Source organism: Nelumbo nucifera, chromosome 6 (assembly GCF_055504915.1).
Source record: "Nelumbo nucifera cultivar China Antique chromosome 6, China Antique-T2T, whole genome shotgun sequence".
Lineage (NCBI taxonomy): Eukaryota > Viridiplantae > Streptophyta > Magnoliopsida > Proteales > Nelumbonaceae > Nelumbo > Nelumbo nucifera.
Window position 1 is genome coordinate 59,285,484 of NC_142654.1, and position 22,958 is coordinate 59,308,441.

The 22,958-nt window shown below is 37.4% G+C and overlaps 2 protein-coding genes across 2 annotated transcripts; one reads left to right on the top strand and one right to left on the bottom strand.

The window, feature by feature from the left end:
* The first annotated feature begins 1,032 nt into the window (after positions 1–1,032).
* On the top strand, positions 1,033–4,287 carry LOC104604213 (uncharacterized). The gene is made up of 3 exons (XM_010268472.3): positions 1,033–1,564; positions 1,660–3,860; positions 3,962–4,287. The coding sequence occupies exons 1-3, from the start codon at positions 1,378–1,380 to the stop codon at positions 4,034–4,036; spliced, it is 2,463 nt and encodes an 820-aa protein (XP_010266774.1). The 5' UTR covers positions 1,033–1,377; the 3' UTR covers positions 4,037–4,287.
* A 2,829-nt stretch (positions 4,288–7,116) lies between these two features.
* Positions 7,117–21,447, bottom strand: LOC104604214 (inositol-tetrakisphosphate 1-kinase 4). Its single transcript, XM_010268473.3, has 10 exons — positions 20,846–21,447; positions 19,032–19,113; positions 18,715–18,747; positions 11,692–11,812; positions 11,416–11,508; positions 10,882–11,001; positions 10,614–10,790; positions 8,841–8,896; positions 8,663–8,747; positions 7,117–7,500 (listed from the first exon to the last, which is right to left on the bottom strand). Exons 1-10 carry the CDS (start codon positions 21,019–21,021, stop codon positions 7,367–7,369), a joined length of 1,077 nt encoding a protein of 358 aa, XP_010266775.1. The 5' UTR covers positions 21,022–21,447; the 3' UTR covers positions 7,117–7,366.
* Between the last annotated feature and the right edge of the window lie 1,511 nt (positions 21,448–22,958).

The following is a 22,958-nucleotide window of genomic DNA, read 5'->3' on the forward strand; positions in this document are numbered from 1 at the left end:
TCGGGTTGGGTTAGGATTGACCCCTCAGGCAACCCGACCCAACCCGAACCCTACTTTATGGTACATATCATGTATAAATATATGTTATATATATATATATGATATATCATAAATTGATTTGTTTAGATGCATGATAGTTGTATAGCTCCCACCACATACTAAAACCTTAATAACATATTTTATGTTTTTTTGAATATTTTATTCTCTATCTCCTCTCTGTTGTTTGCCACCCATAGCTTGTTGCCCATAAAAGATCTATTATAAGTTATATAACTCATAATAAAATATAATCATCTCAAATACTTTTTTTTTGAATTTTGTACTTAAAGAACCAATAAAAACATTAACAAACAAATACTAATAAAATATAAGATTAATATATATATAATGTAAGTTGAGTTAAAATCTGATTTTAAGAAGTTGTATGAGATTTTAAGGGAAGGAAAGAAGGTTGGGTTGAACCCGAGCCCAACCCATGAATTGGATTGAATTAGGATTAGGGTTGGGGGTTTAGAACTTAGGGTTAGGCCTCAACCTGGCCCTACTTGAAGCCCTACTTTTGTGTGCTCTATTCCTTTCTTATTTTCATCAGTTTGCCGTTAGACATCTAACATTATTCGTCTGAAAGATACTGATCCAAGTCAGTTAGACTTCCCACGTGTAAAACTAAAAATATTTGTTTTTTCCTACAAAACATTATTTTTTATAGAAATGAGAAGGAGCTATCCCCACAAATCACTATAACAGATAAAAGATAGAAAGCTAAGTGCCAAGAAAGATTACAAGAAACAAAACCTTAAAAACATATAGTTTAAATGCTTTATGCTCCACTGGCTGACAAGCGCTAGGATTTTGGTACCACAGAGCAGCAACTCCGATATTGCAAAGCTGCAATGCAACGTCTCGTTGCTTTTTCTTCATTCATTTTCTTTTTCTATGCTTCCCATCGCAGGTCAACTTAAACGGTCATATGATATATGGGACCCACCCACCATATCAATATGGAGAACAAGAACAACACTGGAGTCGTATGAAGGTTGTTTACTACTACTACTACTAATGACCAGCCATGCTCATCTCTTTCGTTGAGAAAAAAAGGGGTAACTTCCAAGTTCTAACGGTCAAAACAATCCGTTAAAATTTTTAAATGTCGGCCAACTAACGGTCATATTATTTGAAAAAACTAGCCGTTCTCCATCCCCGTTTTTACATCGTCATCCCGAGATATCCTCGATCCTTCTTTACTTCTTCCGCCGCAGAAATCTTTCTTTTCCATCTTCGTAGTTTAACGCCAGCATTTTTTCCCTTTCTTTCTCTCACTTCGACTCCGCCCTCTTTCTCTCTCTTTCCATCTCCAGCGTTACAGGTCGTGAAACCATGGTGATATCTTCAAACAGGTCTCCTTCTCCCATTTCAAATAGAACTAACACTAACTCAAGGACCCAGGAAAGCAGTTGTGGAGTCAGGAGGAGTTTCGGTGGAAATTCTTTCGCAAGACCCTCAATCGTTCCTCATCAGAGAAGCTTCAATCCGGCCACTCCGGCTAACAGCCCTGCAGCTACAGGTAGCTCCGCAGTCCCTCACCCAGGATCAGAATCTTGTCTTGAATCATGGATATTGATTTTTTTTACTAATTCATCTTTGATAAATGTAACTCAGATTTCACGAGAAGGAATTCGGGTTGCAGGGAAGGACTAACGTCTCCCCGAGTTTCCTACGAGCAAAAAGAGAATGAAGAAGATCATAACTTTAAGCTGGTGAAGGCAAGGTCGCCATCGGTTTCAAAGGGATCAAAGAATTTCATGGCTCCGACCATTTCTGCATCTTTTAAGGTGAACCCATCGCCGAGAAAGAAAGTGTTGACTGAGAGAAACGAAGCTGTTAGAACTTCCACCTTGTTCTCTGATGGAAAATCCCCTCTTACTTGCATGGATCTATCGGAATCTACGGAAGAGACTGGTACGAAGTCGGAAGCAATTTTTCATTCTCAGGTACGTTTAGAAAGCAAAAGCAAATCAGAGACGTTATGTGAACCAGTCATTGCAGATTCTGATTGCAACCTCATCCTAACTCCTTTGGTTTCTGAACCTCTCAAAAGCACTGCTAAACCACAAGCCAATAGTTCATCGATTCCAGGAAATCCACCTCCTACCTCAACAATTAGGTCTCTAGACTTTGCAGCAGGGGAAGAGATCGGTGTAGAACCAGATGACCTTCTCGATTCCCAGGAACCCTTAGAAACCCAGAAATTTGCTGCAAAGCCTTGTTTGTCCTCCCCTGATTTAGCTCCTCTTGATGTTGATCCGTCTCTTCCTCCTTACGATCCCAAAACCAACTATCTTTCCCCAAGACCTCAATTTCTTCATTATAGACCTAATCCTCGGATTGAGGTTTACCTGAAAAAAGAAAGAGAGATGGAACAGAGTGAAGGTAAGCGACTCGAAGACGAGTTCACCTCTGAAAGCTGCTCAGATACTGAAAATGCTGAAGAATCCCAATCCATAGATTCGCAAAAGGAATCTGATGATTCTTCTTCACAGATGGTACCCGAAGAAGAGAATGAATTCCAGTCTTGTGAACCTGAAATCGAGAGCACCCACAATGAAAAGACCATCACAACTAACAAAATATCTAAGAATCGTTCCTCAGCGAGATCCAAAGCTGCTCCTCTTCTTTTGGTTCTTGTAATTGCTTGTTTGACCTTCTCTGTTACTGATTCTCCCGTCCTTTCTCCTTCAATCTTTAAAGGCCAAACCTTCTCTAAGCTTGATGTCCCGGTTACGGTATCTGAATTTGCAAGAGCAAAGTTTGTTGAGATGACTCATGATTTCAGGCTCTGGTCAGTAAGATCCATGTCTTATTTGTCCAATCTGATTTCCATTCCAATAGAGGAAGAAATAGGCTCAATCCATTTCATTAACTTAACATCCTCAGACGAGGAACTCTTTATTGATGGGTACCAAGAGGCAGAATTTAGTTACAAGGGAGTAGACAAACAGCAAGATCATACTGGGGCAGAGTCTGTAATGGAGGGAGAAGTCGAGGAGGTTATGAAGGAGGAGGAACAAAGTCGTGTGGAATTTGAAACAGAGGAAAATATTGCAGAAGACGGTCAGGTAGTATCCGAAGAACAATCTCAACTGATACCGCATGCTCCAGAAGATACACCAGAAAATACAGAGAAAGAGGAAATGGAATGCCAAAACGATGTAGAAGTTAACATGGGGATTGAGGAAAACTCGTCTGTGCTTCCACAAGCTCCAGAGTTAAAACCTGAAACTCCTAAACAGGAGGAATTCCAGAGCCAGAACAACATTGATATCCTCCCCACCAACATCGAACCCACGATCAACAGCTTGGAACTGGATGAAAGCTCTATGGGCTTGGAAACAGGAGATTCTACATTTCCTCGATCTGAATACAAGTTCCCAGTAGGAAATGTATTGGGAATCTCTTCAGTTGTTCTCACTCTGGCTGCAGCTACAGCTTTTCTCTTCCTCAATCGAAGAAAGGCACCCACCCCAGAGGTTGTTCCAGCTAAACAGTTGCCGATGAAGAAGTTCATCTCCAGCTCAGTATCAGCTAGTAGCGACCATCCTCCCCATGGGAGGTCATATTCTCGGAATCGGCCAACAGAAGTTGAGATGGTTGGGGAGTCAGGCCCATCAGAGATGAGTAGCAGTTTTCAAAAGAGTTCATCTTGCAGCAGCAGCAAAAGGAAGCAGTTGGAGAAAGCTAATGAAGCCCAAAGCCAAGAAAGAAGACTAAGGAGAGAATCTTTGGCGTCTTCATCGGATTACTCTGCCGGATCCCTTTCTTATGGAAGCTTCACAACGTATGAGAAAATCACCAACAAACATGTAAGTGTGTTGCTGCTCTTCTATCTATTATTTGGGGCACTGATGAATTTTCTTTTTTAACTTCCATTGTTTACTTACTTGAGAGATGTCTGTGTGTGAAGGGTCATGGAGATGAAGAAATAGTGACTCCAGTGAGGCGTTCAAGCAGAATTAGGAAGCAGATAACTTCTCCATGAAAAGCAGAATTAGGGAAGCAGGATTTTTTTTTTAATGTTCTTGTCTGTTTCGTTTCATTGCTCTTTCTTCTGCCTCTGTCTCTCCTCGTGCCAAGATATGTTTGGAACGTGGATGCTACTAACACCACAACGTGTTGTCGTGGGGTGGGTTTGGTTTCTTCAATTGGTTGTAGGTTGTGACTCTATGTCTTAACAACCGATTGATTGTAATTTGAATCCTTAAATGGAATGACTTCTAATTATTTCGGCTATTTCTTCACTATCTTTATTAGTAGTATCTATGGAAAATTAGTAGAGGCAAAAGAAATAATGCAAGGGATTGTGCGAATGGTGTTGTGAGCATCAAATCCGATTTCCAGTCATATCCTACAATATGACTGGATATCCTACAGTCATATCCAGTCATATCCTACAATCAAATTAGTAGTATTAAGAACCTCTTTTATGAATAATAATGTAAGTACAGGAGATGTTCCTGATGTGTAATTGGATCACGCTGTAACATCATGAGAAATTCTGTGATCTAGTTCAACACATTTGGATGATCTTTCAATAAGAAAAAAAGTTCAATACATTTGAGATATGACTTAATTATGAAAGATAAATATTGGTCTCCGCATTATAAGGGTGTCAATGCACTTTGGATTGGACCCTGTTCAGTCCAAAAGCAATTTGGATGGATTGGATGGATAGTCCAAAATATTTATCAGATTGGATTGGACCTGGTCCATCTGTAATAAATTTATATGGATTGAGTTGGATTAAGCCAATATCTGGTCTATTGATATAAGATAAGAATATATGTGTCAATGGATTGGGTTTGAGTTGAAACCAATCTAAATCAAAATGAATTTAAACAGATTGGACGGTCCAGACATTGAATTGGACTGGCCCAAATTGGTCTAGAGCATTCATTGGATTGGATTAGACCTGGTCCATTTATGATGGATTCACAGTGAACTGGATTTGTCCAATTGACACCCCTACCACGTATTTTGGGAGAGAGGTTTTGGTTTTGGGGTGGTGGTAGTAGTAGTGGTAGGTTTGGGATTCACGAGACCGTCCTCACAGTTCCTTGCAATTGTGCACTGGAAAGATATTCCCAATACATGGCTGGAAAAGGCTGTGAGGAGAATTTTGTGAGAACCAAATCTGAATTCGATGGGAGATCTGAGATCAGATTTGGTCCTCGCAGAGCAGTCCTCGTACTGTAACTTTCCATAGCCATATATTCCCAATGCACAGCTGCAACGGATTGTGAGGACAGAATCCTTTGAGGATCAAGTTTGATTTTGATGACTTGTAGATTGTAGTGCAACTCTTGTGAATTGTCATACTTGTCGTGGGAGATGTTCACAATTCACGGAGGGATAGGCTGGCTGTGGGGAAGCCCATCCCATCTCCCATGTACTCTTGGGCTCAGTTTGAAAGGAATATAAATACAAATATATACAGTACAAATACATACAAAATACAAGGTTTTGCTCTTTACATAATTTTATTTTATTTGTACTCCTTCCAAAAATCGAACATTAAGTTCAGATAGGCTCCCCACAGAGCGCGTCCCACAGGCCATCCCCCCTCAACACATCTCCCGTGCTTGTCACGGGAACATCTCCCGTCTTCCGTCTGCCCTCAAGTTCTCCCACTACACCGACCTTATTCATTAACATCACTTCATGCATGAGAGAGACTGGAATAGAAACACTTTTTTATTTATGTTCGATAGCTCTTCCTTTTTTTCTCTCTTGAACATGGTGGGAAGAGCGTTACAAACATTTTGCTTTCTTCGTCCTTGGCTGCGAGAAATATTCATAAAATAATAATAAAATAATAAATAGATTAATACAAAAATTGAATTTTTTTAGTTGATTCCGATTTCAACTCCCAATAAACCAAATAGTAACAATCAGAATCCGATTTTGGTTCCTAATTGAACCAAACAGGCGTAAAAAATAGGTAAATCCCAATTCTGGTCATGTCCACGAACCAAATGGACCCTTAGTTACCTTTCGTTCCTTCCTCTATGGGTGGAAAGGGAATTCATAATTGTGAATCCCTGCCTTTTCATGCTCTCTGTGCAAGGTTTCAAGACAACGAATATGTTTGGAAAGAATCCTTTAGGTTGTGTTTGGTTGCAGTGCAATTTTATTTGCTCTAGTACAAAAGCATGGGAGTGCAAAAGAAAAAAATGCAAATTCTCATTTAAATTTATTTTGAGATTTACTATACTCTGCTTCATGTCTTAATTTACTTCATTTGTACTGCAATCAAACAAAATAAGTTGAAATTGGAAACAAAAATAGGTCAGAATTTACGTTCAAATCATTTGAACTACCATAATTTTGCATCAGTGCAAATTTATTTGCATTGCAACCAAACTGAACCAATTTTCCAACAGAAATTGCACCAGTATTGTTATTTGGGGTTTTTACTGTTTAGTCCATCCCCAGGAATCTTAACTCCACCATACAAGTAGGATGAATCCTGACCATAGATCGATGCCAAATCCATGGGCAAGATGTGATTTATAGGGGGGCTACTATAAGTTTAACATATAGAAGGTCAGGTGTATACCGTCTTACATTTAACATAAGTTTATTATTTTCAACACTCTTGGCCTCTCTTGCCCCCAATGGACAACTAAAATAATCTCTGTACCAAATCACACATCTACATATAACATACCCTCTTATCCTCTATGGTGCATCCATTCATTCTTTGGGTTAAAGCCAATACCATCTAGATTGAAAGGATTTAACATGGGATTGCAGATAGCATAAAATGAGACAATTCTTTTACAACGTGCTACCTTCCCTGGTACATAAACCAATGATCCGAAGTGCAGAATCTGCAGATTGAGGAATTCCATGTATTGTGTTAATATCCTTTCTGCCCGTCCTTAGGCTCAGTTTGGAAGGAGTATAAATACAAATATGTAGAGTGCAAAACCTTAAACTTTGTATTATTGTGTATGTATTTATACTGTACATATTTGCATTTATACTCCTTCCAAGCCGAGTCTTAGGACCTATCTTTTCGAAAAGAACGGTTCCTAACCGTTTTCCATGATGCCGAGATGGACCAAAGAGAAGATTCCATGTTAAATCGCAACAAGGCTGTGTACATGATAGAGGCACTACGGTGAGGGCATGCCATCACAGTCCGGATGATAATTTCAAGTTAATGCGGAGTTTTTTTTTTTTTTTCACTGCCTCTTCTGTGTCAACATCTAGCTACTGCAACCACATATCATACAAAATGCTGTACAACTAATTCACAGATATGTGAAACCTTCCTCGTGTAATTACATCTAAATTCTGACCACGATTAACTACGCCATTGTTCTCTTAAGGACCCCTCAACGTTTACTGGCAGTAAGCTTCTACTTTTAGTACTTGCCCTGCACAAGCTCAGGAGGAAATCCGTAAATATGTGCTCGTATTCTGGCATTTTTCCATACCCTGAGATGATTTCGGAATACCAGTGTAAGCTTCAAAACTCACTTTCAAACCATGACAAAATTAAATAATGCACAAAAAGACAGAAATATCTGGAAATTTTCACGTACATGAAACTGATATAATGGGTACCATTCCTAACTATTTGTTAAAAATTACAGCTTACCAAAGATTAATAATGGGTTGTGTATTATATCATTGATTGGTCTTTCCCAGTGAGAGATGTTCTCAATGTCTGGAGCTATTTCTGATCTGTAACATCTTCAAAAACAGCTGTTACAGATCAGAAATATCTCCAGACATGTTATTTTTGGGAAAAACAAGGAAAAGCTTCTCACGTTATGGCGTTATGCCAGTAGCTTCATCAAACTCAAAGGTTGACACCAGCAACTGTTTCCACAGACCATGTATTGTTAACAGGAAAGAAAGATGAGACACTTTCACGTGATCAGAAACTCCTTTTTCATTTTCTTTTATTGGTAATTAAGGAAACAATGTGCTGTATGGGAGGATGAAAGAGAGAAAGAGCAAGTACAAATCCTATATCTAAGATCAGAAAATAAAAACCCAGGCGGCAAGGCACCCCAGGAAGGTTCGTTTATACAAAATGTGCATGCTCAACATGCCAAGGGTCACATAACAATAAAGGGTATGCTGAAAGTTATGAAAGGCAAGCAAATATTCTTGACAACTAGGGGCCCGTTTGGCATGTCTTTCTGCGTGGTCTTTCGGCTGTTTACAAGCCGGGAAGACCAATTTTCGGTCTATTCCTGTTTGGCTCGCGGAAGACCTAGCTGCCAAAAGACGGAGCGCCGAAAAGACGTGAGAAGCCCATTTTGGGCTGCATCTTTCGAGTTTTATTCTCGCACAGGAAGACAAAAAGCTGCACAGAAAGACGTGCATCTGCCAAACGTGCTTCGGGCTGCTCATATCTTCATGCAAAAGCTCAATGCATATTTTGCATGTCAGAGCTACCAGAAGATCTTCCCAAGAAGACGCGCCAAACAGGCCCTAGATAAACTGTTTTTTAGCATTTCTCCAAAGGAGGTTTTATTTTCATATAAAAATTAAAACACAAAAAAAAAAAAAAACCACAAGCACCAATTCTCTGTCTCCAACAATATATTGATAGGTAGACAAGAAAGGTTTTGCAACTTCCACGTACCAGGGAAATAGTTGATATCAATGACATAAAAGGAGTCTCTAGTACCATGCTCCCGGATTATATCTATGTTGAATAAATGGAGGCCCTACACATTAAACCAAATCCAGGCATGAACATAATGTAAGCCAGAACCAGAAGAGTACTGTGAAGCCAATAAAAAGAGAATAATAGAAGCTACCAGGCGGTGACGGAGCTCCCTTGCTAGCCTCTCAAGTAAAAGTTGTGGTGGAAGTTCTGTTAGAAGAATAGAGTTAACAACTTTTCCATGGTAGGTAGATGAAATGTCAAGAATACTTCTTGAATATTAAAGGTTTGTTCAGAAGCAGCTTTTGTCATCTCAAGCCAATTTCATATTGATGCTTGATTCAGTTAAAGTCTCAAGGGTTTAATTGACCCTTATCTGAAGCAATCCTGAATAAATGATGTATTATAAAGAAGCCAGAAAGTCGCCAAACAGGACCCAATATTACAACCCCAACTTCTTAAAAAGTAGAAACTTGGAAATATTCTATTATTCTGTCTGACCAAACACAATCCTAACTCATCAAGAGCCTTATTCCAATGATTTGGGTCAGCACACAATTAATACAAATCCTGCTTTCCCATTCCACTGTAGTTGTGAATCAATGCCCTAGCATCATGAGCTTCAAACCAATGTTATAAAAACTGACCCAGAGGCTGATCTGCTTTTGACCATCCAGGTCGAAAGGGTCAGACCATTCCACATCAGCACTATATTTTATTAATAAACAGTGTAAAATTATGTTTTACATATAATATATATTATTTTATATTTAATTTATGTTTTTTAATTCAGTTTTTAATTTTTTTATTTATAAAAAATATTAAAAATTGCAATTTGAGGCCAAAAAAGTTTTTTTTTTGGTGAAAAATAGCGGGGCTTAGGAGGCATAGATCTCAAAATGTCAGTGATTTAAAAGGCATGCCTCACTTAGGCAAGGCACATTTTGAGGTATGTGTCCCAAGCCCTAACATGGATTTGTTTGGGCTTTGCCTAAAGGGGCTTGGTACAAAGAAGGCTCGTAGAATAAAAAAATGCATTAATGCAAAATGTTTTACATAGCTATTTTAAGTAATGCAATTGATGAGAAAAAAAAAAAAAAAAAAGAAATTCTGGGTTTTACATGCCTGAAAATGTTTTATATGTTTGATTTTATTTTTAAATTTTCATTTGAATACGTTTTACATGTTATGTTTATGTATTTTAATTTTAGATAACAAGTTTTTAAAATATTTATTTTGAAATTAAAGTTCATATTTTTATTTATATTAAGATTAGTATTTTTCAATTTTTTTGCATTTTTTTGAATTTTTTGGCATTTTTTGAATTTTTTGACTTTTTGAAAAATTTTGCCATTTTTTGCATTTTTGCACCTTGATTCTAAAAGGTGCACATCTCACCTTGCACCTTGGGCACAAATTGCCCCTTGCACTTTTTTTTTTTGCACCTTGTGCTTTTAAAACACTGCGATAAGTTACCCAAAATAAAAAATAAAGATCACCTCAATTGGACATCAGAGTGCAAAGTTATGGCCCCCGAAAGTCTGCACATACATTGAGTGTGCACCCACAATCCAGTGACTGGGTCAAATGGGTCAACAGTTGAACCACCCGGGTCAGACAGTTTTTGATCAAGTCAACGTTTTTGACAATGGTGGATTTCAACAGAACTGGACCTGGAATCAAGGCCAGGTGACGGTTCGGACGGTTAAACCAGTTGGGTCAACAGCAGGTTGAAAACACTGCTTCAAACAACAATTCTAGGAGCCTGACCTAAAAATCCTGAACCTGCTGTAATCAAATACACCCTAGGCACAATGCTATCCAGAAAACAGAAACACAACACCATCCAACAAACAGAAAATAGAAACACAACACCATCAAGCAAACAGTAACACATGAATAGATCAAAAGGAATAAATAATCTCACCAGCAACACCTGGGTCGAGATTGGCATTGTCTGCAGAAGCTGCAGCACAAGAAACCCTTGGGAATTGGAACACGCCAGCATTATGCAGAAGTTCACATTTATTGACATCAGGTAGTGAGAAACGACGAACAACCTTTATAGTTTCACCAACAATATAAACCTTGAACAGTACACCTCCTATAACCAGACAAGTAAAAGACAGCTCCTGTATTATTAATGAAGTTACAACTGCAAGAAGAATGTAAGACCATCATGATAATTAACATACCATGGTTAACAAACTCTTGCAGAACCAATGGGGGTTCAAGTTTTGAGAGGGAGAATTGATCGTAAGCAAGAGACAGTTCATGTGACTTTGCACTTCCATCCACAACTAATGGTTTTGCAACTGCAACAGTAATCAACCAAAACAGAAACAAACCATCATGATAATTAGCATACCATGGTTAACAAACCCTTACAGAACCAATGGGGGTTCAAGTTTTGAGAGCGAGAATTGATCATAAGCAAGAGACAGTTCATGTGACTTTGCACTTCCATCCACAACTAATGGTTTTGCAACTGCAACAGTAATCTACCAAAACAGAAACAAATAATATTCTCGTAATTAAGAACTGACATAAAATATAAGCAGATAACAATCCCATCAACAACAAAACGTATACCCATAAATTAAGCTAATCAGCTCTTGCAATAAAATAATGTACACAAGTTTTCTAGTGGAAAAGCTAGTATTGAAACATAAGACAACGTTACATGTTACACAATGATCTGAGTAAATGCAGTTGCAATACAAGCTTACCTAGGGGTAGCATAAGCCCAGCTTTAGAAACTGCATCAGGGATTGATGCTGGATCCTTCTTAATAACTAATTGCCTTGGAACACCAACTTTTCCTACAACAATAGTATATAATCAATATAAGGAGTACTTGTATGCATATATTAGAGATTCAGAAATGTAGCTGCAAAACATGTCAACCTACGCATTCAAGCACACAAATTTTAGTGTTACCTCAATAAAATTATTAGTCCCTCCAAAACAAGTCTCACTGTATAGGAAAATGGCACAGGAATTACCATAGCAGTCAGACAAGTTAATATCTGCAACATCCTTGAGCATGGACTGGCGGTTGTGTACATGTTGTATGGCATCGGGAGGATCGAGAACTGTAACTTCAGGATGCTTTTGTCTATAATCCTTTAAAAAGAAAAAAAGTAAGTGTAAGGAAATTTCATGTTTCATGGAATATTTTGTTGCTTAAATTAATATGTATTATAACACACATACATATGTGTGAAATTTGAGCTACCATATCAAACGAACTGATTGTGGGATAAGAATTAAGAAAATCAAGAAATGATATCTAGAATTCAGTTTAGAGGAGAATTATTGATAACTCTGTATTTTGATGCCTTAAGAGCATCATTTTAGGGGTATTTTAGACCTTAGACGGACTAATCTGTACCCTTTTTCCAGTTAAATTCAATGTTGTGACCTCTGAGGGTCCTTGTGCAAATTCTGAGTAAAAACTGGGAAATTTACAGAGTTTTCTGCAGATTTTGGGAAACTTGTGAGAATTCTAGCTGAGAGAGGGGGTGTTTCTGTAAAAAACTAAGCACAAGAGGGCGCCTCCTATCTGCTAAACCCAGAAAGGCACCCCTCCTACTATATTAGCATACTCCCCTCTCCTTAGCAAACCCTAGGGCGCCTCCCCACTCATTCTTTTCAACTCTAACAAACCCTAGCCGCTTCTAACTACTAAATCTTCACCTTCTTCTCCTCCCTAACATCTAATCTCAACCATCCAAGCCTTAGCAGCCCCTCATACCCTTAGATCTCTCCCTAGACAGCATCCTAGCCTTTACACTTCACTCCTTAAATCTCAACCAATCACCTTAGGGCGCTACATCACACCAACCAATCACATTTCTCCAGCTCTAGGCGCCCAAATCTGCTCCCTCCATTCTGGGTGCCCAAATCACAGCCCTACATAATATTGGGCGCCCTCTCCTCCTCTTCTCAGCCTTAGGATCACCTTAGAACAATCCTAACCCTCCATTCTCAACCCTAGGGCGCTCATATTTCTGCAAAAACCCAACTACCGCCCCTCTCTTTCTCTCTAATCCCAAACCTATCCTTCCTTCTCTATAAAAAGGACCCAAAGGGTCCTGAGAAGGGGTTGGATTCTGCCCCCAAGTAAGACAGAAGGCTGTTCTTGAGAAGTTCAAGGGTAGAGGAAGAGGAGAACGCACGAGCAAGAGGAGGGGTTCTTGCTTGCAATTCGCCTAGCCACTATTGCCACCTCTGGATCCGGATCCCAACCAGTTTCCCATAGTTTTAGATTTACTTTTTACGCGTGTTTTTATTTTCCGATCTTTAATTTTCAATTTTTATTTTATTTCTATAATTTATTTTTATCAAATTTAATTTTTGTCTTCCTTTCTGTAAATCTAAAATTCGGCCAAGTAAGACGAAAGGCCCAGCTTGAGGAGTTTGAGGGGTCAAAGGATAGATCCGGAGACTGCTACCTCTGACCGAGTTACGGATTTTTTATTTAGTTTTTTTATTTCTGTTATTTATTTATTTTTCTGCAATTTTTACTTTCAACATTGTTAGAATTTTATTTTAATGGATTCCAGTTCAGTTAATTAAATTTTGTGTTTCTGCAATCTCAAATCTTGTTATTTTGTCCGGATTGAAGTACGTAACAATTTTTCCCTCACTTCCATGTGGATACGACCCCTTTCTCACCACTAAATGTGTTTTGTAGTTATTTTGGGAATTGGAAAATTTATAAACATTGAAACTGGTGTTCCGAAGTGGTTAACACGCTTCCGGACACACCAATTATCTTTCTAGCAAAGAGAATCAGCTTAGCATATTTATCCTATTGAGTGAGGTCTTGCTTAAAAGAATTGACAACATGATGTCCACCAAGATGACCACCTAATGATGTACAAGACTGATCACACAATGTCAATAAGTAATTTCTTAGTTATGACACATTCACCATGGTACTTTTTAAGGTTAATATTTTCTAGGATGACAATTTGGATCTTAAATACCCTATTTCCTTTTTAAAAAATGGCAAGAAATAAAACCATCCATGCAAACAAAGATATTTCTTAGATCTCATTTCTTCTCTTTTTTTTTCATAAGTTGCATAATAGATCATGCTTAAACTGCTTTTGACACATTGAACAGGGAAGATCTAGTTTTCACAAGTTATGATTTTTTTTTGAGAAAAGGGTAGCCTTCATTCAAAAAAGAGAAAAAAAAAAGAAAAGCTTTCAAAAGTTATGATAGCTACAAGCATAGAAATATTGATAGTTTATAATTTAGAGTTTCCAGGAAAGTACATTTCTTTTCACAGAAAAAGTTTTTAAGTAAAAGAAAGGGGGAAGAAGAAATATGATAACCAATCATGAAACGCCAAGTTTGCCAAAAAACAAATATGATAACCAATCATGAAATGCCAAGTTTGCCAAAAAACAAATATGATAACCAATCATGAAACACCAAGTTTGCCACAAAAACAAAATAACAAGTTTACGGATTCATCCAAGATATGATCATTCTAATCATCAATGGAGTTTAGCATACAACATTTTACATATTCATTCAAGATATGTTACATATGTACTTCAGCACAGAGCTTTTTATTGAGCCTTCATCTAGAAATACAACAAATAAATCTTTAGGAGTTCCACCAACAAAATGGATGGCAAGGTGAAGTGAAAAGTTCATGTGGAGTGTTAGCCATAAATCTTGATATCATATAGCACAAAAGTTACATGTAATACATATCACAATATTTATTAGCACAATATCATGTGGAAAAAGTGCAATGTGAAGTGTCAGGCTCAAATTTTGATAGCATACAGAACGAAAAGTTATATGTAATGCATACCACAATTTTATTAGCACAATATCATGTGGATGCATCTAAAATACACAACCAACTTAAAAAAAAAAAAATCATTAAGCAAAATCTTCAAAAGCCACATAAAGGTTAAATATACAAAACACTAAAAAGGAAATACATATCACAATATTTATTAGCACAATATCATGTGGAAAAAGTGCAATGTGAAGTGTCAGGCTCAAATTTTGATAGCATACAGAACGAAAAGTTATATGTAATGCATACCACAATTTTATTAGCACAATATCATGTGGATGCATCTAAAATACACAACCAACTTAAAAAAAAAATCATTAAGCAAAATCTTCAAAAGCCACATAAAGGTTAAATATACAAAACACTAAAAAGGAAATACATATCACAATATTTATTAGCACAATATCATGTGGAAAAAGTGCAACGTGAAGTGTCAGGCTCAAATTTTGATAGCATACAGAACGAAAAGTTATATGTAATGCATACCACAATTTTATTAGCACAATATCATGTGGATGCATCTAAAATACACAACCAACTTAAAAAAAAAAAAAATCATTAAGCAAAATCTTCAAAAGCCACATAAAGGTTAAATATACAAAACACTAAAAAGGAAATAACATAGCAAAGAAATGAGACGAGAACACCAATGGATGAGAATTTATGTTATAAGAATCTGATGTGGGTATGGTCCATTACATGGTTTTCAAAACCGGACTGGACCAGACGGTCAGACCAGAAAAACCGGGAACCAGTCAGGTGATCGGTTCCATTTTACCCCAGAACCATTATTTTGCCAAAAACCACTGATTTGGTCAGCAAACCGCTAACTCGGGCGGTCGACCAACGATTTTGGCCTTTTTATTTTTTTTTATTTTTTAATTTTTTGTCAGAATGGGCCATTCATTTGGTTCGAACGATCAGACCATTTGACCCAGGAACCAGATCCCTGACCGGTTTGTTGTCTTATTCGATTTTAAAAACCTTGGTCCATTACAATATATCCTAGCAACATAGACCAATAACATATATCATTTATATTGAGTCACAACATTATTCATATCAAGTGAAAACCAGTCAACCTCTCACCAACTAAGCTGCATCTACCTTAGTTAAACAAACTTAGGAAATAATGCCCAAAATATAGCCATAGAGATATTAACAAAAACACTGACACTAACTTTAGGAATTTGAGTTATGCACTCAAACGATTGATCAAAAAATTTATGCACTCAAACCCCAACTATTTGGGGTAACTATATCAAGAATCTTACCATTTATCATAAATAAATAAATAAATAATACTATATCAAGAGCCTTATCCTTATTCCTTAGTAATTTTGGTGTTCCCTTCCCTTTCTCATGAACTTTATATTCAACAAGTTCCATCTCATTGTGCAGTTATTTGTCTTTTTTGCACATGGTAGAACCATCATGTACATTTATTAGATATAAATAATTCATAAACCTAGATGTGGTCAATGGAATGGATATTGAATATATCAAAGTTTTAACTCTACGTGGAATGTTGTGTACGAGTTCATAATGCATGTTTGGCATGTTCCCAAATAGAAAGATACATTGACAATTTTCAAAACAAATGGTTGTTCAACAAATATTTCATACACCTAACTTATATTTTATCATGTTGGCACATATTGGGATAAAATGAAGGTTGAGTCATGTAACTATCAATATTGTGAATGTTGTGATCCATGAAACTTTGCCAGCATAACAAACTGATAGCTTAATAACAAGAAAAAGAGTAGGTCTCACACAACAACTCACCTTTTAATAAGTTATTGATGTCAAGGCAAATTAAACCAACACAAAGATGTTAGTATGTTATAGTGTTTTAAAAGGCGTGGGAGGCGTACTCTTGGAGACGCGCTTCCAGGTGAGGCGCTTCCAAAATGCCCTGAGGCGTATGCCAGAGGCGCTGACACCTCTGAGGCGTACGCCTCAGGTGCAAGAGGCGTATGCCTCAGGTGCAAAAGGCGTATGCCTCTTGCACTTTTTTCATGAGGCGTGATAAAAGCGTACGCCTCATGCACATCTGATATAAAAAGACAGAAAAAAAAAGGAAAGGAAAAGAAAGGGAAGGGAAAGAAAAAGAATGAGAAGAAAAAAGAGAAAAGAAAAGGAAAAGAAAGGAAAGGGAAGGGAAGAAAAAATAAAAATTTTTATTAATATAAAAACCCCCCTTTCAACTAATGTTATGCATCTTTATTCTTCTTAATATAAAAGATTTTTATTAAAAATAAAGAAAAAATGAGATCCCCCTTCCTCTTCATCCTCCTCCTAACCCCCCTCCTCCTCTTAAGGAGGCTTACGCCTCCTTGTGTTCAGGAGGCTTACGCCTCTTGCGTTTTGAACTACGCCTCACGCCTCTACGTAGTGGAACACCTCGTGTCACGCCTTCGCGTTTTAAAACATTGGTATGTTACTAAGGTCTAAAAGCTATTCCTTGCAATGTTTTAAAACATGGAAGTATGACACAGGCATTCTACTACCTAAAGGCATGAGGTGTAGTTCAGAAAGAAAGAGGTGTAAGCCTCTCGAGCACAAGGAGGAGTAAGCCAAGTCAAGAAGAGGAGGGGGAGTTCTTGTTTTTCTTGTTTTTTGATGAAATATGTTTTGTATTAAAAGGAATGAGGATGCATAACACTAGTTGAAAAGGGGCTCTTATCAAAGTGAAGGCAAGCAAACAAAGGAAGCTTACGGAGCCTGGAACCAAAAAAAGTTGGGGGTCTGGGTTCACCCCCTCCCCTAGCCAAGGGGGTCCCTTCCTCCCTTTGCTTCCCTTCCCTTCCCTTCCCTTTTCTTTTCCTTTCCTTATCTTTTCTTTCTGTGTGAGACATGCATGAGGCACAGCAACATACACCTCTGGTATGCATCATGGAAAAGGTGTTTGAGGCATACACTTATAAGCATAAATGCTGCAAGCATGATTCCTTGTTGAGTGAACATCCTCCTAAAATATGTCTTTCAAGCTTTGTTTGTTTGAATTTCAATTTCATTTGCACTAGTACAAGTTGCATGGGAGTGAAAAAGAGAAAATTGTAAATTTTGGTTCATTTGTGCTGGGTTTTACTTTATTCTGTTTCAGGTCTTACATTACTTTACCTGCACTGCAAATAAAGAAACCAAAGTAAAACCTATAATAAAGTTAAACTAAAACTTGGACTTGACTAATTTGCACTCCCATGCTTTTGCACAAGTGAAAATGAAATTACACCGCAAACAAACAAGTCCTCATGGGAACTTCGTGAATGTTAAGACAATGCATTTGGAGTGCTTCCAATAAAATAAATGCATTGGGGCCTCACAAGTCACAAAAGCAATGCCCATAAATCAAGACCTAAATGTGGCTGTGAACTCAAAAAAATTGCAGAAGCACAAGATGTTTCTAATTCATATGGTTATAATCTTGAAAGTTGAAGGACCTAATGGTGGTCCTTGACCTTGCTATTTAGTAAAATCATGCAGAAACGTCAAGCATAATATTGAAAAAAATAAAGGAGATTAACCTAGCCCACATCATAACATTTACTGCTATAACTCTATGTAGTATTGACTACCACCAAAAGCTTGGATATTAGACACGTGTCAACATATCCAATAATCTTGTTAAACCATAAAATATTGAAATGGGGGGAAGCAATTTACAAACCTCTGCTTCCAAGGCTTAGTGCAAAAAGAACAACCCTGGAAATAGTAGACCCAAATATCGATTGAAATACGCAAGATCAACCAAACAACACCACATTCAGTGACACAAGCAAAGAAAATATGGTGCTCCAAACAACTGATTAAAGGATACCATATACTTTTTGCAGAGATTCTTAACACCTGAACAAGTCATCTAGGTTTGTAATTGAAGGAAAAATATCCTCACTTGTTGAAATTCTTAAGGCATCGACCTCAACTATCTGGTCATGATTCATGATTGAGGAAAGAGCAAGCACTCTGCAAATTATGTCAGACAGAAATGAGTTTTAAGCCTAAGGCATATAGTTGTTCAACCAGCCACTGTCAATTCATCTTATCCCGAGAATATATGGCATTACATAGTAACTTAAAACAACTAGAGAACCTAAAACACATGCAATCAACACTATGAAAATTAGTAGGCTGCATGGTATGAAACAAGTTCCATGGACAATATAGAAGAATAGGAAAGTTAAGGCACACTGACCTCAAGAATGTGGCGCCATTCCCTTCCGGATAACTAAAAAAGAAAGGAAACATAAGTTTCATCAGGAATTAATGGAATCTGCATTGAGTAATGTTTGCCACCAAAAAGAAGACAAAAATAACTGATAATGTAGTGTGTTACTTATCAAATTATGAGGATAAGTAAAATTACGATCTGAATATGATTTCACAGGTCATAACCATATGCAATATCAAAAAGAGACAGTGGAGACACAGAAAAGCAAAAGTTCATATATCCAACTCTTGACCACAAGGAGAGATCAAAGAAAATAAAAAGATCCCTCCCTATTCACTGACCTTATGTAAAACAACGTCGAAAGGACCTTGATCGGAAAGTGACCTGTTTTGGTCAATTGCAACAAAGAATATCCCCTTATTCCTACACCATTAAAGCATATCTGTAATTAAGTAATTATTAATATGAGGATTAAAGCCAAAAAAACCAAACAGAGCAAAAAGTGAAACAGTTTGAGGGTCTGAAATTCCCCAACAGAATGAGATATCAATGCATGAAAGACAAAATAAAGTAAGAGATCTTATCTCCAACAAAATGGCTACCTCTGCAAGCAACTCACAGAATTAATTAAATCCAGAGTTACTAAAAATTTCAGGGTAAAGAACACTTGAGAGGACATCAAACCAGCAAACACCGTATAGAGTATTAAAGCATATGATGGTTTGAAAATTGAAATGACTAAAATAGCAACTCAAAAGTAGTCAAAACATGCCATACAACGTATGGCAAAGATGAACTTACATTGATAGTGACCAGTAGAAAAGGTCCAAATTATTTTGTACCTAAGCTTAGTTTGGATGTCTATCCTAGCAGGACTATATACAGAAATAATAACATGTAGTAGGGAGAACTAAAGGTAGGAGCATTTCTTTGCAATAGTAAAATCTTTGGCTCAACTACCAAAAAATAGTAAAGCCTTTGGCTGTCAAATGTGAGGATGCAAGTTCGAGTCTGAGTGTGTGGTCACTTCATGCAGAAAATGCTGGAAGTTAGGTCAACACCATGTCCACCTCTCCCAGGATCCCAGATAGCAGGGACCAGAATTGGGCAATGGCATATCTAGGAAGAAGTAAAGCTTTTTTTTATCAAACCGTCAGAAAATAAACAGTACCAACCACAGGTAAATCCGTGATTCCTAGTAACTGCAAATGGTGAGAAATATAGGATACAAAAAAATATCTATCCGGTTATCTATGTGCAAATACAAACATAAATAAACTATATTAATATTAACAAATATGAAATAATTCATTTTTCCTAGAAAACTAGGGAAGTGTGAAGTCAAACGAGCATCAGTTTCAAGCTGAGCCGCCATTTATAGATCTCACTTATATGAAATCAGAGAAAATCCAGGGAGCATCAAATTAACAATAAATCAAGGACATATAAACCCCTTGCTTAGTTGAAAAGTTGGGCAAGTGCTGAAACTTTAATAATTTTAAATCATGGCACAGAAGCTTCAAGAATTGACTTTGAAAGCTGCTGGAATATGTGGAGGAATATTCTGAATCGTATTCGAGATAACAAGAACGGCGACTAAGATTCTGAGAAGATAAGTTCAAACGAATGATAAAAAATTGATTAACAAATGAAATCCCCAAAGATAAAATCAATTTAACAAATATTTGTATTTTTTCAAGAGAAATCTACGGCTGGATTCATGATATTATGCAGAATAGAGATCGAGCGTTTCAAGATAAATAAATAACCTAACAGCTAAAACCACTACAAAACCTCGCCACCAACATTGAAAGAGACAAATGGCTCACAGAGCAAAAGAAAGCCATAAAATTGAAGGGACGTTATTTCTCGGACATGAATCACCAAACCAAGATAATGATGGGAACGACATATAAATAGTTAAATACAGCAGATCTAGCAGGAAAATTTATCTCTTAGCTGCAAAATGACTGAATTTTCCGGTTTCCTTCAAACAAGTGCTTCCTCAAACAAGCACAGTATGAATTAATATACGAGAGAGAGAAATGATACCAGCAGTTACAGATAGAAGAGAGAGGGAATGGGGTGGGATGAAACAAATAGTAAAGAAAACGACCTAGAGATTGAGCTCTAAATGGTAAAATCAATCTATTACCTAGCCAATCCTTCAAGCTTTGGCCGCAAAAAGCTCTTCTTCTTCTTCGACGTTAAAGCATATCCAACGACGAGTTTCTGCGGTTGCGGAAAACCAGGACCGATGGAATACGTCTGTGAATTCCGCCCGTTATCCTCCTCTTCATTTGGATTGGAGATCTCTCCGTTAAACCTCATTCCCAACGCAAACAACTTCCTCACACAAAGAACCAAAAAAAAAGAAGGAATAGTGATCACAACGCTTCTCGCTTAGTCCCTTGACAACAAATTACAACAAAACCCTAATTCTATCGATTCCCTTAACGTGTTTCCTTAGTCCTTATCAGTTATCATTGCAGCCAAACGGTAAAGCCGAAAATTTTCGAAGAATAAAATGTTTGAGACACAGGGGTCCTCGAAACGAGGAACTGTAGATCGAGCTCTGTTCAGGAAAACCCAGAAACGCAAATCGGTAGGTTACGTTTGCTTTCGTTTTTTTCTCTTGGAGTTGATGTTTTCTACTCTCAGATTTGGCGGAAAAATTGTAGAAGAGCTTCGCTTAGCAGTAGAGAGCCGGAGAGGGACAGAGATAGAGCGAGAGAGGGTGCGAGGAGGCGAGGGGGGTTTGGTGGGAGGGTGGCAGCAAATAAATAGGTGCGGTAAAGGTCCACTGACAAATTTGATTCCAAAACGAACCTATTTTATGCCAGTTAATTACTAAATGGACCATTATATTATCGAATTACGGATATACCCCTCAGTAGGATCCTGCCTACGACCGTTATATTTTCGTTATTATTATTTTCTTTTTTTTTGGTAACAGAAATTTGACTTGATGAAGAGAAGAAAAGTCCTTCGGGGCAAACTCCTGGGCCCATTCCGGGCAAGCCTGGGTATACAAACCTGATTCCCTTCGGCATTTTGTAAGGCTATGAGTCACAAAGCGTTTGTTTGGCATCGATGTCATTGCTCCAGAAAATGGTGATATATTAGCATCACGTTAGAAAAAAATGGTGTTCTAGGAAACGTTAATATGTTTGGAACCATTTTTTCATAAAAAATGGTATTCCGAGCCATGTCTTAGAAATTGAGAAGGCATGGTTTAGAGTAATGTCGAATTCGATGTTTTCTCATATTGGAACTCGTTATTGCCAACGAGGACATGATGTGGCAGTGACTTGGATTTCCTATAATGGGTACCAGTGCTGAAAACAGATATGGAGCACTGTTACCAAACAGAATGTATTGTTGTTGCTCTAAAAAACATCGTACCTGACAGCAATGTTTTCAAACAAAAAAAAAGACAATTTTCTCAAAAAACTGTGCTTCCAACCCACACATCAGTAGTTGTATCTAAAGCATTGATGTCAAACATATACAAAGTTTGCAAACCTATTCACCAAAGAAAAGGAAACACTTCTATCTTTTACAATGTTTATAATATCCAAAACTAGGAAAGTTGCATCCTGCTTCAGCTTGAATGGGGGGAGTTCACTTTACAATTACCAAAAAGAGCACCCACCACTTTCTCATTGTGATCCCTAACAACAGCTCCAAAACCAGCAGATCATCAGACCATAAAACTACCATCAATGTTAATTTTAATAACACCAAAACCAGGGGAGAGCAAAAAGAAATCATTTTGTTTTAATTAAGAGTTGTGGAAGAAAGCCATCATCCTTGTTGGGAAGTCAATTTCCTCTCCTTTGCCATCCTCTCAAAAGACAATAGAGTGGAAGTTGGATCTATAGTTGAATTTTCAAAAATGAAAGCATTTTTATTTTTCCATATTGACCATAGGATAACAGAGGACACAGCCAAAAGCTCTTCATTTTTTTTTCCTTTTGATTTGAGCATTTTTCAATCCATCATCTAAATCACAAGCTAGAAGAAGGAAGTGGAACAAAACTTTCTATCCTTAAGTTTAGTACATTAGCAAACAGTGGCTTTAGCATGATCACAAAAAAGCAAAGTGTGAGCAATCTCTCTTTGGAGCATATAGGGAAAACATAAAAGTCCCCTACCTTTTCTTTAAGTTTTCTTTAACTGCCAGGGCATCCTAGCAACATTTCCGAAGGAAATTTTTTATTTTTGGGTCAATATTAATTGCCCAAAGAGTTTTCCAAGGTTCTGTT